The 13,902-nt window shown below is 42.6% G+C and overlaps 1 protein-coding gene and 1 pseudogene across 1 annotated transcript in view; both read right to left on the bottom strand.

Annotated features, from left to right (window-relative positions):
• LOC109461750 (fucolectin-like) overlaps nucleotides 1-3,799 on the bottom strand; it is a 5,710-nt gene extending 1,911 nt beyond the window's left edge. The window contains exons 1-4 of the mRNA XM_019758142.1: nucleotides 3,704-3,799; nucleotides 1,238-1,264; nucleotides 556-981; nucleotides 8-77 (exon numbers count right to left, since the gene is read on the bottom strand). Of these exons, the coding sequence (XP_019613701.1) occupies nucleotides 8-77; nucleotides 556-981; nucleotides 1,238-1,264; nucleotides 3,704-3,746 (566 nt within the window). The 5' untranslated portion in view covers nucleotides 3,747-3,799. The remainder of the gene's footprint in view (nucleotides 1-7; nucleotides 78-555; nucleotides 982-1,237; nucleotides 1,265-3,703) is intronic.
• Nucleotides 3,800-8,651: 4,852 nt separating this feature from the next.
• Nucleotides 8,652-13,902, bottom strand: part of LOC109461795 — a 27,687-nt pseudogene continuing 22,436 nt past the window's right edge.

Here is a 13,902-nt window from a genome sequence, read left to right as displayed (position 1 = left end):
TCTCGACTGCTTCTCCAGGTCTTCCCTCAGGCTTTCCAGCTTGTCCTCCAGGCTGAGCATTCGTTTGCCCTGGGCACCTGTAGGACAAGAGGGGCATATATGTATATAAATATAATGTTTATTTTTATCTTATTCTATGACGATTTACCACATTTGTGAAAGGATTGATATAACAGATGACTATCACCTCTTCAAGCATGTCAACCCCCAAAACCAGACTGTAAGGTTTGAACCACTCACACCTGGAAGGCGCCTATCTAGTTCTATGCCTGAATTGGACCAAGGCTAAGCGTTAGGATCAGGCACGGTTCTGGATACTAGTAGTCTGCATGTATCCAAGAACGTAAGTTTGCCCCTAGGCACGGTTCAGGCACGGTAGACTCGGGCTACATGGGATAATGTTGCTACAACTTAGTATGTTTATCTATGACTGAAATATTGGCCTCAAATCGAAAACTTCATTGGACACCTCTGAGGTGCAACGCAGTTTGATTATGATGTGTCCTAAATGACATACTTCAACAACAGAAGTCTAGTGGTTCAATGCAAACGTACCTCCATAGACCTCCACCTCACAGAGGGTAAGGATTCTACTGGAGCCTGTCAGACTGATCCCCACATATCGGCCGGTCCGTCCGCCACAGCCTATCGACATCACGTTCCCACGGCTGAGGGACTGCGGTCCCCCACAGGTAGGGTTTTTCAGCACGTCGGGGTTGTCGCCCACGTGAACCGTGAAGCCGTCCAGCCTTTCCGAGCAACAGTCTAGCCGGTTAACGACGACCAACGAGTCCACGCACTGACTGCTGCCCAGGTCGACTCGCCACCATGGGTTGGTTTGGCTTGCCGTGTGGGTACAGGACCCGGCTCTCCATGAAGAAGAACGGCTCCCATCCACAGCGCGGCCGGCGACTCCACCCGATGCAGTACTAGACTGGGTCGCAGGGCGGTTCTTGGCAAGGTTGGTGGAGCGAATACCAGCTATGAAGATGAAGAAGAACACAAGAAGTTACGGCCAATACCGTACTTATTTCTAAGACTAATTTTGGAACAATTAAAATACTTTTCTTTACAATAAAATTAAAAAAATAATAAAATGTAATAATAATAAAAATAAAATACTTTCCCCATTGCTGGATGACTTGATTTCTTGAGAATTATATACCAAAAGGATAGACATAATATTTAACTACCATTATACCTAAACGCTATAAAAAGTTTAGTTTAAGACACTTACCACACATGTTCGCTTCTGCTAAATGTCCTGTAATACAGACAATAAAAAGGTATTAGAACTCATTTGTGATATCTAGTAGATAAGTAGGCGAAGCAACGACGAAGGTCAAGTTCGACAATGGGACACCTTGCGGGTACATGCGGTACTGCATCGAAGCTTCTAAGTTTGTCGATTATTAGATAAGGATACTTACGAATCCTCTTTAAGCAAGTAGGAAAAGTTTGCAGATGAAATGTTATTTATTTCTTGCCAGCATAAGCATTTAATGCTATTGAAGCAACCTTCAATATGCAAGCACAAATGGCCATACCCATATTTACGAAGATTATGCTACCTAACGCTGTGATACCCATAAATACTAAATACCAACGCCGTGTTTCAGATTAACAGATGCGATACAAAAGTATATTTGACAAGATTTTACAATCCTTTTTACGAAGTTTATGCTGCGCAACGCCGTGTTTCAGACTGACAGGTGTGATATCGTTATATTATACATGATAGTATATTTGATACGATTTTTTTACACAGTGCACTCATTTTTTATGCAGTGGGTAAGCTTGGCCACTGCACTGGCTTTTCCACTTAATCAGAACAACATTTGTGGCTAAATTACGGTAAAAATCTTCCTCTAAGCAAATGAAAAATTTTGCATCTAAAACATTTAAGCAAGAATTAGCATTCAATTATAAATTAGCATTCAATTATAAATCAGCATTCAATTATAAATTAGCATTCAATCGTAAATTAGCATTCGATTTTGAATTAGCATTCAATTATAAATTGCCTTGTAAACAAGAATTAGCCTTCAATGAAAATTGGCTATGTAGTCTGTGCAGACACTTGCAACAAAAGAGCTGTTGTCTTAAATGATACATCCTACGGGAACAACCACACCTAAAACATCTAAGCAGGCATTAACATTTGATTGAAAAGAGAGAGCATTTAAGTTATTATTTTCATAGCAACCTAGTTTACGCAGGCACTCGGAACAAAAGAGTTGTTGTCTAAAAAAAATTAAGCAAGATCCTTGGGGAACAACCACACTTAAAACATTTAAGCAAGAATCAACATTTGATTGAAAAGAGCATTTAAGTTATCATCGCCATGGCTACCTAGTCATGAATATGGAAATGCAGTCTGCACCGACACTCGAAACAGAGTTATAGCCTCTAGCAGACTCCTTTGCAGGCTCAATAAATACTAGCAGTAGAAATTGGCCTAAAATCAATGTAGCTGGCCATAGCAAAGTTACCACCTGAACAATACAGAAAACACTACATGGCGTCTGTAACTAAATTTTGTACATAGCCATTTTTACCAAGTTTATGCTGCCTAACACTGTGTTTTAGGATAACATATGCGATACCACACTAGTAGTATATTTGTCAAGAGTTTTACATGGGTAGGCCGCGAGTAAGCATCGTCAGTTCACTGGCTTTTCAACTTAATCAGAACAAGATTTGTGGCTAGATTGCCGTAAATTCCTCTAAAGTAACACACAAACGTGTTGTAAAAGAAAAAGGGCTCATTTTAAAATGTATCCATTGTACCCATGTTCAAAAGAAAGCTTCTGCCCAGCTCTACTGAAAATACATTGCCAGCGCTGCAAGCAGACTACTCCGAGAGCTATTCATTTCTGTAGTGCAACTTTCAGAAGTACGATTGAATAAAGAAATATGAAGTCACAGCTTTCCCTTTGCTCTTTAGTTGTGGACAGAGCAGCTCGTTGTACCGTATATTCTGTGTCCTGTCGTATGAATTTTCGGCCGTTTACATAAAAAAAAAAGGTTTCAGACCATACTCTAAATCGTACAAAATGGGCGAATCTATATGTCGTGTGTTGCAAAAAAAAAGTATTGGAAAAACGATACTAATGTCGCTGGCTGCCGAAATCAATTCAGGAAGAAAATGTGAAGAAATGGAAATGAAGAGTCTAGTATTATTCCCCATACCATACCCTGTGTGTTTAGTCATTTGTTCAACCTTTAATGACCACGTAGATTTCATATTGAAGGAAACTTTTATTTTATTTCCACGCTCACGTCAGTTTTGGGGTTTCCAGAGGATGTCAAACATATAATCAAAACAACATGGTCTTAAGTCTCAAAACATAGCAAACAGTCTGACCTAACAAACTAAAACTGAGGCTAAAACACGCTCGACTGTAAAATCCCTCGCAAAAATAAATTCCCGGTGTGGGAACCACTGTAAGAAACAGGAGGAGACAGTAAAAACCCCACTGGTCCCGGGCCGGGGTTCGGACCCACAACCTCCCGTTTGCCGGATCTGTTGGTAGCGCCTATAGGCTCCCCCCCCCCACTGTTACACTTTTCCCAAACCAACCCGCCGTTAGATGATATTGAACTCTTCCTTTTTCTTAATTTAGTAAGTAAAGTAGCAATAGGCTCCGCTTCATCTCACAAAAAAAAAAGAAATTAAAAAGAAAATTAAAAAACTACTCACCCAGAAGGAGAAGAAGCGCGAAGAGAGTCAGATCACCCGCCATCTTCAGTTGCGTCCGAAGAAATAAAGTTCTTAGCCGCAGAGCTTCAGAGCTCGCCTCGGGTGGTCCAACTTGTTGTCTTGTCACCAAAGAAGTCTGACCCGTTATTATAATAAGTTTAATGCAAATTCTTGCCCTTAATTAGGCTAATTGCAAGTAACAAGGGTATATTGGGGGCAGAGAACAAATAACTTCAAATCTACATGATTACGAGTACTAGTAATTGTCTGAAACTGTGTCTACAAATTTTGTCTGAAGGGTTTGACTTCTCTTCTGTAAACCATGGAAGACGTTTATAAGTTAATTGCAAATTCCTTTAGCTAATTGCAAATAACAAGGATACATTGGAGCAAAATAACTTCCAAATCTACATAGTAAAAGGTAATTGTCTGAAACTATGTCTACAAATTTTGTCTGAAGGGATTGACTTCACTTCTGTAAACTATGAAAAACGTTTATTGCAAATTCCTGCCCTTTAGCTAATTGCAAATAACAAGGGTATATTGGGGGCAGAGAACAAATAACTTCAAATCTACATAATTATGGGTAATTGTCTGAAACTGTGTCTACAAATTTTGTCTGAAGGGTTTGACTTCTCTTCTGTAAACCAAGGACAAGATCAAGAAAGAGCTGAAGTAAAACCCCCTTAAAAGCCCATCGCGTTTCCCAACTGGCGAAAAGCCGAAATCTAGGTTGGAATGAGAGCGATGCTTCTTTATGAGATGACGGTCTTTTTCTGAAAGACGCTCCAAAACGGGGGTGTGATAGGGTGTGAACATCCGCTTTTTTAATTTAGATTTAGAAAAATGAAACTTTTGACATTTATCGGTCTCCTTGTTTCCAGAGTATACTCATACATGGTGTTCTCTGTTCTATTCCTACGTACTACGTAATGCCTTCCAACAACTTTCCTTCATTCTCAATTTATACGTCAAAATGTGATTTTACCATCAGCTGATCCGTTGCAGAAGTCGTCAAAACCTTTGCAGAAGCGAACTTTTTGGTGTCGATCTCATTACCAACTAGAGTTCAACGATCTCATACCCTCGCCAAGTATCTTTATGACTGACAAAGTAAAGATTATTCCTCCAGATTATGCAAATAGGATCCTCATTTGCATGAATTATATCAGTTGATCATATTCTCCACCAAAAGACAGCCTTATCTTAACAAAGAAAGCCTTTCTATCATTTCGTCATAAGTGATGCAAATGAGGTCCTCATTTCAATAAGTTACGTTTAATGATGTTCACCTTCACTTAACTTTCAAATACCCCAAGTATGAAATTCCAGGCAGTGAGCATTATGGAATCATAACAAGTAAGTGTTAATGTACATAATCAATATCTGCCTGTGTTTCTCTTGTTCTCAATTACACATATCACAAGCTTAAATAGTCCTATAATGTAATGCAGCTGATTCATAGAATTTTCTCATAAATTATGCAAATTACATCCAGATTTGCATAAGATCCGTCAACCGGTTCTTGAGTTATCCTCTTTTGAACAGTTTTAAAGAAATGCCCCTGCAGTTTCAGAGCAAGCCGCTAGGGGGTCCAAACCCACGTCACTTCTTCCCCAGCACAAGAGCTGCCTACCATCCAAATTTCGTCACCCTAGCATGTCCAGATCATGAGATATCAAAACCGGAAGTTCTGCTGCAGTACCACAATAAGCCGCCAGGGGGCCAAAATCTAATCATTTTGAGGTCTCATCAAGACCTACCAAGTATTAAGACAATCCATTTAAGCCTTCTCGAGTTATCGTGGTCACAGACACACAGACAGACACACGAACGCCTCTGAAAACATTACCTTCTTGGCGAAGGTTAATATGAAAACAAAGCAGATGGTGGGCGGTAAAATCGTATCTTTAGCCTCGAGAACTGCCATCGTATAGATGCCCTTCTTCCGGTAACATGATAATACAAGTAACATTACATTTTATGTAATGGTTTATTTCTATTTTAATCGCTTAATATGACGTTTTATACTAATAATGTGATGCCCCAATGTCAATTCAGCCTCTGGCTGCCATTTTTGGGACAGTGTTGTTGTGTTTTAATGCAAATAAACCATTGATATAATAGGACAGGTGGAAGGAAGGTCGGATGTTGTGCGTCTGAAACGGTTATGAATATGGCCCTGTTCATGTGAAGTCAGTGAAGGCGCTTTACATATGGTTTCCCCCGAAGCCGGTTTCAAGTGGCTCCATCTGAACGCTCCAAATCACATTGAAAGCGCCTCGATCCCAAACCACTTGGAGAGGTGGTTTCGAACCGGTTTTCCCGCATCGCGATTTGCGTCTGAACGCAATGTGATTTCAATGTGACTTCGCCTGGTCATGGATTACGGGGTGATATTTCTTTATTTATATGCAATAACAAAATTTACGTGGCAGCAACGTAGAGAGCAGTACTGATCGATTAATGTGTCCGTTGGCCTCTGGCGGGACCACGTCGGCATTCGGCGGAGGTACGCTGGGAGGGGGGCACCAGCAAGCAGGTCGTAGACCTCTGACATTAATAACACGCTACCTTGCGTGTTTTCATCAAACAAGAATTATGTTTGTAGATTAGGAGAATCGTGATCGGACACGGTTTGAAATGAATGTGTGGCACGTGGACCAGAACTGAAGAATGTGATTTGCGGTTTGGGTGGTTTCATATGAACAAGGCCTATGATGACAGCAAACCTCATTCACTGCAAACATATAATTCATCTGACCAAAGACGTTCTATCACATTTGTTGAAGCTTCTTGATCTGACATATGGTTTTTTGACGCTGCCAGATTTCCTGCAATGATGATTTAAGCCGTTTAGCGGCGCTATTTTGGGACAACCACTTGCTGGACGAGTTTCTTGATGACGGTCAGAAGCAGTTTATTTTGTGCGAGGCAGTACGTCTATTGAATTGTTTTCTGTGATTTGCTTCATATCTTATCGAGTTTAAATTACCATATTGTACAAATCTACTGCTACTTTAAATATACATCGTAGACGGAGTAAACTCATTTTTTCAGGGGAAAAAAACTGGCAACATACAGCAACATCTACGCGGGCTGTCTTCCTGCAATGACGATTCCAGCCGTTTGGCGGCGCTACTTGTGATCGAGTGTTGGATAATGCTTCTCTACAAGCAGAGGTTTAGGTTTATCTTTTTTTGTCCGCTAACGGTACTTGTTGTATACTGTTAGGCAGCCACCAAAAGCTCTACTTGACGATTAGCTAATGACACTATAAGGCCACAGCAAGTAAATTTTATGGAATCCTCCGCAAATATAATGCGAGTGGGCGAAAAAAAAACAAGGCGGGCCGAAAAAAACAAGGTTCCTTCATTTTCAAATTTTGACTCAATCATTGTACAAATGGTTTTGATTCAGTGGGAACATCACATATACACAGCCAGCATCACATATCACTGCATCAAAGTAAGAAAGAAAACATTAAATCAGAGCTTTTTCTTGTCTCCTCTCTTTATATTTATCTGTCATCCACCTTCCGGCATGGCAACAGACATCTTTGCCCATTTTCGGCATGTTGACCACTGTTAGAAGGCAAAAAAATTGTTTTTTTTTTCCCCAACATCAGGCGAAAAGTAATGTGCGCGCTGATGTCATCCATAAAAATTACTTGCTGTGGCCTAATGATATACAGCTGTATATGTTGGAAAGGCATACACCATTGAAAGCAATGGGCAGACTTTGGGAAGGAACAGTTGATGAATAAACATTTAAGAAGAAACATCAATTTGTGTGGTCTAATAAGAGCATTACCATACTCTGCTATGATTACATGATGAAAATACTCAAAGAACACAAAACCATAGTTTGTCAAGAATGTTTATCACAAATGTGATTCAAAGTCCTGTACAAAGTTCCAAACAGAACAGTGAACTGTTATATTTACATATATGTACACGACAAATTTACAGGATCTGTCAATGAAAGAATCGACAACAAAAAAACTTGCATAAATCCATCAACAAAACATCAACATAAGTTTCCTTTTGCTTAATTAATATGTACAACACAGGTGGACTGAAATAGCTTTTTGTGACAACTAGCAGCACCCGAAAAGTCATTTTCCTGGCATTACACTGTACACATTTTTACCAACACTTTGTTCTACAGACATGTAGAAATATGAAATCACTGACTGCAGTCAGACATTGAGGTAAGAATGTTAAGTCTTATAAAGCGACATCTCAACAATGCACAATGGAAATACCAAAACATGCAGATGCCCTTGTGTTATCTGTATCAAATTGTCACAAAGTATCAAAAGGTAGAAAAGGAAAAGACCAAGAGATCTGTTGATGCTAAAAGTCATTGCCACGGTATTCCCTGGAATAAATGTGCGTAGATCTTATAATATAGCTCATTACCAATTATACTTAAGCTCATTTCTCTAGTATCATTTCTCTTGATATTTTAGCTCATTACCATTGTGAGAAACCTTGAGATCTTAAAAACCCAGGTAAAATATGGAATTTACGTTGAGGTGAACAGTAGAGCTAGAGGTGTCATTCCAAAATTGCCATTTAGAATACTCAATTGTTAACATCAAATACTACTAGTACCAGGGTAATAACTTTAAAGTAAACTCACTTCAGTTGTAACAGAGGCAATGTATAACTATTAACACAAGTTGCTAGAGTAAAAATCATATCAAAAACTTGACTTAGTAAGGCCATGATATGTTCAGTACAGACTTTTCAACAGTTTACCAGTCCAAGATGTCATACAGAGTACACTACGTACACAAACTTGCAGTCTAGCTCTTCCTACCATACCACAAAACTGTCCAGAGATTTTCATGGTGGTTTACTTCACATGAAATCGAGTGGGACCCTTACTTTGGCAGGTTACGTTGGTGACTTAATCATACAACTTCTAGAGCAGCCCTTACTTATTTCTGCATTCAGGAATGCGTTTTTTCAGAGTCCTCCCCCTCCTAACGTTAGGCGATGGCGTTTCTGTCTTCTTCTCCTGGGAGGGTTCAGGGGAAGTTGGAGAAGCTGGAGAGGCCATTTTTTTCCTGGGTGAGGTCCACCTGTCGGGTGAGTCCATTTGTTTCCTTTTGGGGGTGACGTGCGGGGGTGAAGCCACTGCATCTGGACTGGAAGGAATGTCCAAGTTTTTCCTACTCAAGACACGCTGTCGAGAGGGACTCTTCCCTACAGAGTTTCTCTGCTGTGGACTGTTCTGCATACTTTGAACAGGTGGACTCTTTCCCACAGATTTTCTCTGGCGTGGACTGTTTTGCATACTTTGAGCAGATTTACCTTTACCTTTCCCCTTTACTGCAGCTTGGCGTGGACTGTTTTGCACACTTTGAACAGGTGGACTGTTCCCCACAGATTTTCTCTGCCGTGGACTGTTTTGCGCAGGTTGAACAGGTGTACCTTTCCCAACAGGTTTCATCTGGTGCGGTGGATTGTTCTGCATACTTTGAATAAATTTACCCTTTCCTTTCCCCATCCCTACCTGTTGGCGTGGAGTGTTTTGCACACTTGGAACATTCGGACTCTTTTCCACAGAGTTCCTCTGCCCTGGACTGTTTTGCAACCTTTGAACAGTTAGACCCTTCCCCACAGATTTTGTCTGATGTGGACTGCTCTGCGTACTTTCAACAAGTGTACCTTTCCCTACAGGTTTTATTTGGCTTGGACCACTTTGCGTATTAACATCCACTGTTCGTCCTTCTTTCCTCATCTTACTCTGGCCCGGCCGGTTTGTCGGGGTGCTTGCGGTGCTTATTACATCCTCTTTACGTGGCCGTCCTCTTTTCCGCTTTGTCGGCGTCTCAGCAGCTCCCTGATTGGTCAGCATGCTCGCCACATTCACGTCCTGTTTGGGAGGCCGACCTCTTCTCCGCTTTACCTTCGCTGTCCTCTGCACTGCTTGGTTTGTCTGCTGCCCAGCCTGACTGTTTGTAACTGTCTCCATCCCTATAGGTGCCACTTCTATATCTCCTGCTGCAGTCGTATGCACATTCTGTAGGTTCAGTCTGTGCAGTATGACTCTCGGGGACCGTCTGGTGGGCTTTTTGCTGAGCTTTTTCCTGACAGGTTTTTCTTTCCTCGTAGCCTGTGCAGGTCTTCTGATGGGTAGCTTCATGATTTTCCTGTAACGTCCCTTGGCAATGTTATAGCGGGAGGGTCCCGGGGGTCTCTTCATGTACTTTGCCTTTAAGTACTGAATTCCTTTGTTCTCATTTGGTAGGGTTGGGGATGATTTCTGTGACTTGTTTGTTGGTTTACTGGAACCTGCCTGAGTTTGGTTGGGGTCTTGCTTTCTTTGTTTTTCTGATTTACCGGATGTCTGTGGTAATTTGGAGGACTGTTTTCTGTGTTCCTGCCTGTCTGACTCAGTTTGCTGTACAGGACTGGTGCTGACCTCTTTTGTCTGTTTGCGTGGACGCTCGTCGTACAGACTCGACACATCACTGCTCCCTTCACTCACCCACCGTTCCAGCTTTTCCCAGATACCATCTCCTGGTGAACTGTCCTGCGAGGAACCTTTTTGCTTCTGTTTTTCTGCTACACCATGATGCTGGGACACAGTGGGATCTTTCTGGGACACAGTGGGATCTTTCTGGGACAAAGTGGGATCTTCCTGTGATACAGCAGGATCTTTCTGTAATACAGTAGTGGGATCTTCCTGGGACACAGTTGGATCTTCCTGTGATACAGTTGGATCTTTCTGTAACACAGTAGTGGGATCTTCCTGGGACACAGTTGGATCTTCCTGGGACAAAGAGAGATTTTCCTGGGACACAGTGGGATCACTGGAAAATTCCGTTGTGTCCTCACTAATCAACGTGTTCCAGTCGTCCAACAGGTCCAGCGCGTCTACGTTCGAGCTCATCGGCAACTCCAACTGTGGGACCAGCTGGGGATCCTGGACCCACCGCGGCGAGTTTATCACCGAGTCAATCAGTTCGTTATACTCTTCATCCGTGAGTCCCACCTCCGATAGCCTCCTGTTGTGACGTGGAGTACCCTGGTACCCGTAACCCTCGTGTGGACCGTTGAAACCCAGGTCGTCCATGATTCTCCTCACCGCAGACTCCGGCACTTCTGGAACCGGCCGACTGTATGAGTTCTTCACTGGGGACTTCAGCAGCACTTCTTTTGACTTGTACTGAAGCACCTTCTTAGGGCTCGGTTTGTACTTGACCTTCCCCTTCGGACTGACCGTCGGGCTGACCGCTCCAGTCTCTACACGGTACCCTGACAGGTCAGCGTGAGTGGTAGGAGCAGACATGATGTAAAAAGGATTCTCCAGTTGTAAGGGTTTAGCTGCCTTGAGGATGTGCACTTCATTTGTCTGGGGGTTGCGCACCTTAAGCCGGAAGTCTTGTACCTCTTCCCTTTCACAGTCACTCCAATCTACACTCTCCACATCCTCCAGCCCAACTTCTTCTTCTACTACTATGTACTTTGGACTCTTTCCTTTTGTTCTTGCAGTTCTGGACGGGCCTGGTTGTACCTGGGGTTGATCGATGTGATCTAAAAGGTCTAAAGGCTTACTGTCACATGCATGGTTCGCTTCCTTAGCTTCTGGTGTTTTTCCTGTATGGACAGGTTCCTCTACTTTAGGTAGAGGTGATTTTGGGGCAGGATGGGGCTCTGGCATGGGTGGAAGTCCCGCAATTTCACAGAAACTTCGCGTCTGCGACAGTTTCCCCTGAGACATCCGCCTCTCCAGTTCCAGCCTGCGTAATCGCACGTCGCTCAAGAGGTTCCCACTCAGATCTTTGGTGAAAAAGTTCTTTCCCTCTGCACCGTGTTCCTGATTTTCCTTGTCAGAGTCCCTGGGAGACAGGACTGCTGTACTTACACTGACCTTCCTGGTGAGTTCGGCAGAGATGAATCCGGTAACAGGCTTGTCCCATTCAGATCCTTCACTCGAAGCCAGGAAGCCGCCAAAGTCGATCTCGAAAATCTCTGACTTGTCGCTGGATGCTTCGAAGAGGGCGCGTCGAGAGGCATCCACGCCAGAAGCCTGTTGCCAGATTCGATCAGCCTCGCTCACGGTCAGGTCGAAACCAAGAAATTCTGCAGAAAGTTCGCTCGTCATGAGCAGAGCAGCACAGTCATCTGAACGTGTAGCTTGAGGTTTCAAGTCTTGTTTGGGTGCTTTGTTTGGGAAAGACTCTTCTGAAGTATCTTCCAAGTGCTTGGTTTTCCGTAACGCTTTCCTGCCAGGCTCTCTTTTAGCCGATTCCTGAGCAGGTTTGATTTTAGGCTGTACGCTGGCTACTGGGGATCTTCTCTGTGGAAGAGACTTTTGAGTCTCTGCTGTTTCAGTCCTCTGTTTCTGAGTTCTCAGAGGCATGCTGGTGTTGACAGAGCTTCCTAACACAGCGGCAGAGTTGTCTTTACGTAAACTCTGCCGTGTTTCCGGACTTATAACAGGAGACGGAGATCGCACCAGTTCTTTTTGCCGTCTCTCCAACTCATCCGTCCCTCGAATTGGAGTTGCTTGAATTTCCGCAAGAGAGTGTCTTTTCTCCGGCGTCATGGGCTGGGTTGACTGAGCTGTCTCCTTCTCTACCCTTTTGGTAGAAGCCTGCTCCCTGTGGTCAGATGTACAGCCTTTGTGCTTAGTCTTTGCTTCTGCACTTCTCTTACCTTCTTGACTTGAAGGTTCAACCTTTTCTTGTGATTGTTCATTGGTACTTAAGTTTCTTTCCCTTGGGGATCTTCTGGGCCTGACATTTGATGTTGACGGTATTTCAGATGGCTTAGAAGCTTTTTCCTGAGCAACGTTCTGTTCGACATTTAGTAATGAATGTTCAACCCCGCTGGGGACCTCATCTGTACGCTGTCTTTCATTGCCTTCCTCCACTTTGAGTAACCTTTGTAAGCTTTTCTGAGCAGGTTTTGGTGACTTCCCTGATTTCTCTGTCTCCCTTGTCTTTTCCCTTTTTGGTGAACCATCACAAACTTCCAGTCTTTGTCTCTTTGAGGCGGAACATTGCGAGCCCTGGTCACTACTCTTCCTCTTCTCTAGCTTGTTCTCCACTGAACTCACCAATCTGTAATACAGTGAAAACAGTGTAACTAAGAAGGCCATTCTTACTGTATATCCTGTATAAGTGTACAAAACACTTGACACAATGACTAGAATGGCAAACTGCACATTACAGTCAAACCTGTCCAAGCTGGCCACCCAGGGAACCAAAGAAAAGTGGCGACCTTGGACAGGTGGTCTCCTTGAAGAGGGTCACCTCACAACATGACTGAGACATAAATGGTTTCCAAGTCAAGATGCTTTAATGTCAAATGCTGTCAGTTCTGTGTTGAATCCATATGGGGAGGGTGGCACATGGAACAATTTGGGTCGAACAAAACCATAATTGATTTTTTTGCAAATCAGAAAATATGAACATATTAAATTGGTGTGGCCTAAGGACTGTATTCAGAGCCCCAATGCACAGAACTACTATTTTTTTTAGAAAAACAACTAGATGGTAAAATAATGCCTGTCCTTGTCACAGTGTGTGTGTTATGCTCACCAACCATGAAACTTTAAAAGGTGTGGTGTCAGGGACATTTAGATACAATACATGACCTATGACACAGCCTTTGTTTTTAATGTAACTGCACTTCAAAACTTTCTAGCAACAAAACAACATGCAAGGTGTGTAAAACATACTAAATTTATGCATTTACATTTTAATATTACCCTTAGTGAGGTATGAATAGCCTCTGTAGCAGGCTTATAGAACTGGGGGTTTGGTGGTCTTCGGATGTTTTCTGATTACTCACACTCACTCACTCTCACTCTCGTTTTCTGATTAGCCCAGTGCTAAAAAACGGGGGTATAATTCAATCAGACCGGCTATGTTGTCTATATGCAATCAGAAAACACATAAAAGCTCCCAAAGACACTGAAGATCCCCCAAAACCCACAGTTTTTGGCATGGTATGGAGGCTAAGGTGAACAACCTTTTGTAAGTCAATGACAGGGGAACCTATAATTTACAAAATGACTATAAACAATGCTAACGTGGCAACGCCCACAAGAGATATTTAAAACACAGGAGGCCCCGACAATTCTGACCTCACCCAACTACTAGTATGTCTTCTGGGCATATTTCCATGCACGAGTAATTATCTGGGCTACGCAGTACACATTTGGTCGGGAAA

Source organism: Branchiostoma belcheri, unplaced genomic scaffold (genome assembly GCF_001625305.1).
Source record: "Branchiostoma belcheri isolate BF01 breed outbred unplaced genomic scaffold, Haploidv18h27 scaffold96, whole genome shotgun sequence".
NCBI lineage: Eukaryota > Metazoa > Chordata > Leptocardii > Amphioxiformes > Branchiostomatidae > Branchiostoma > Branchiostoma belcheri.
Note: the sequence above shows the minus strand (reverse complement) of the source record. Positions and strands in the feature narration are given on the sequence as shown.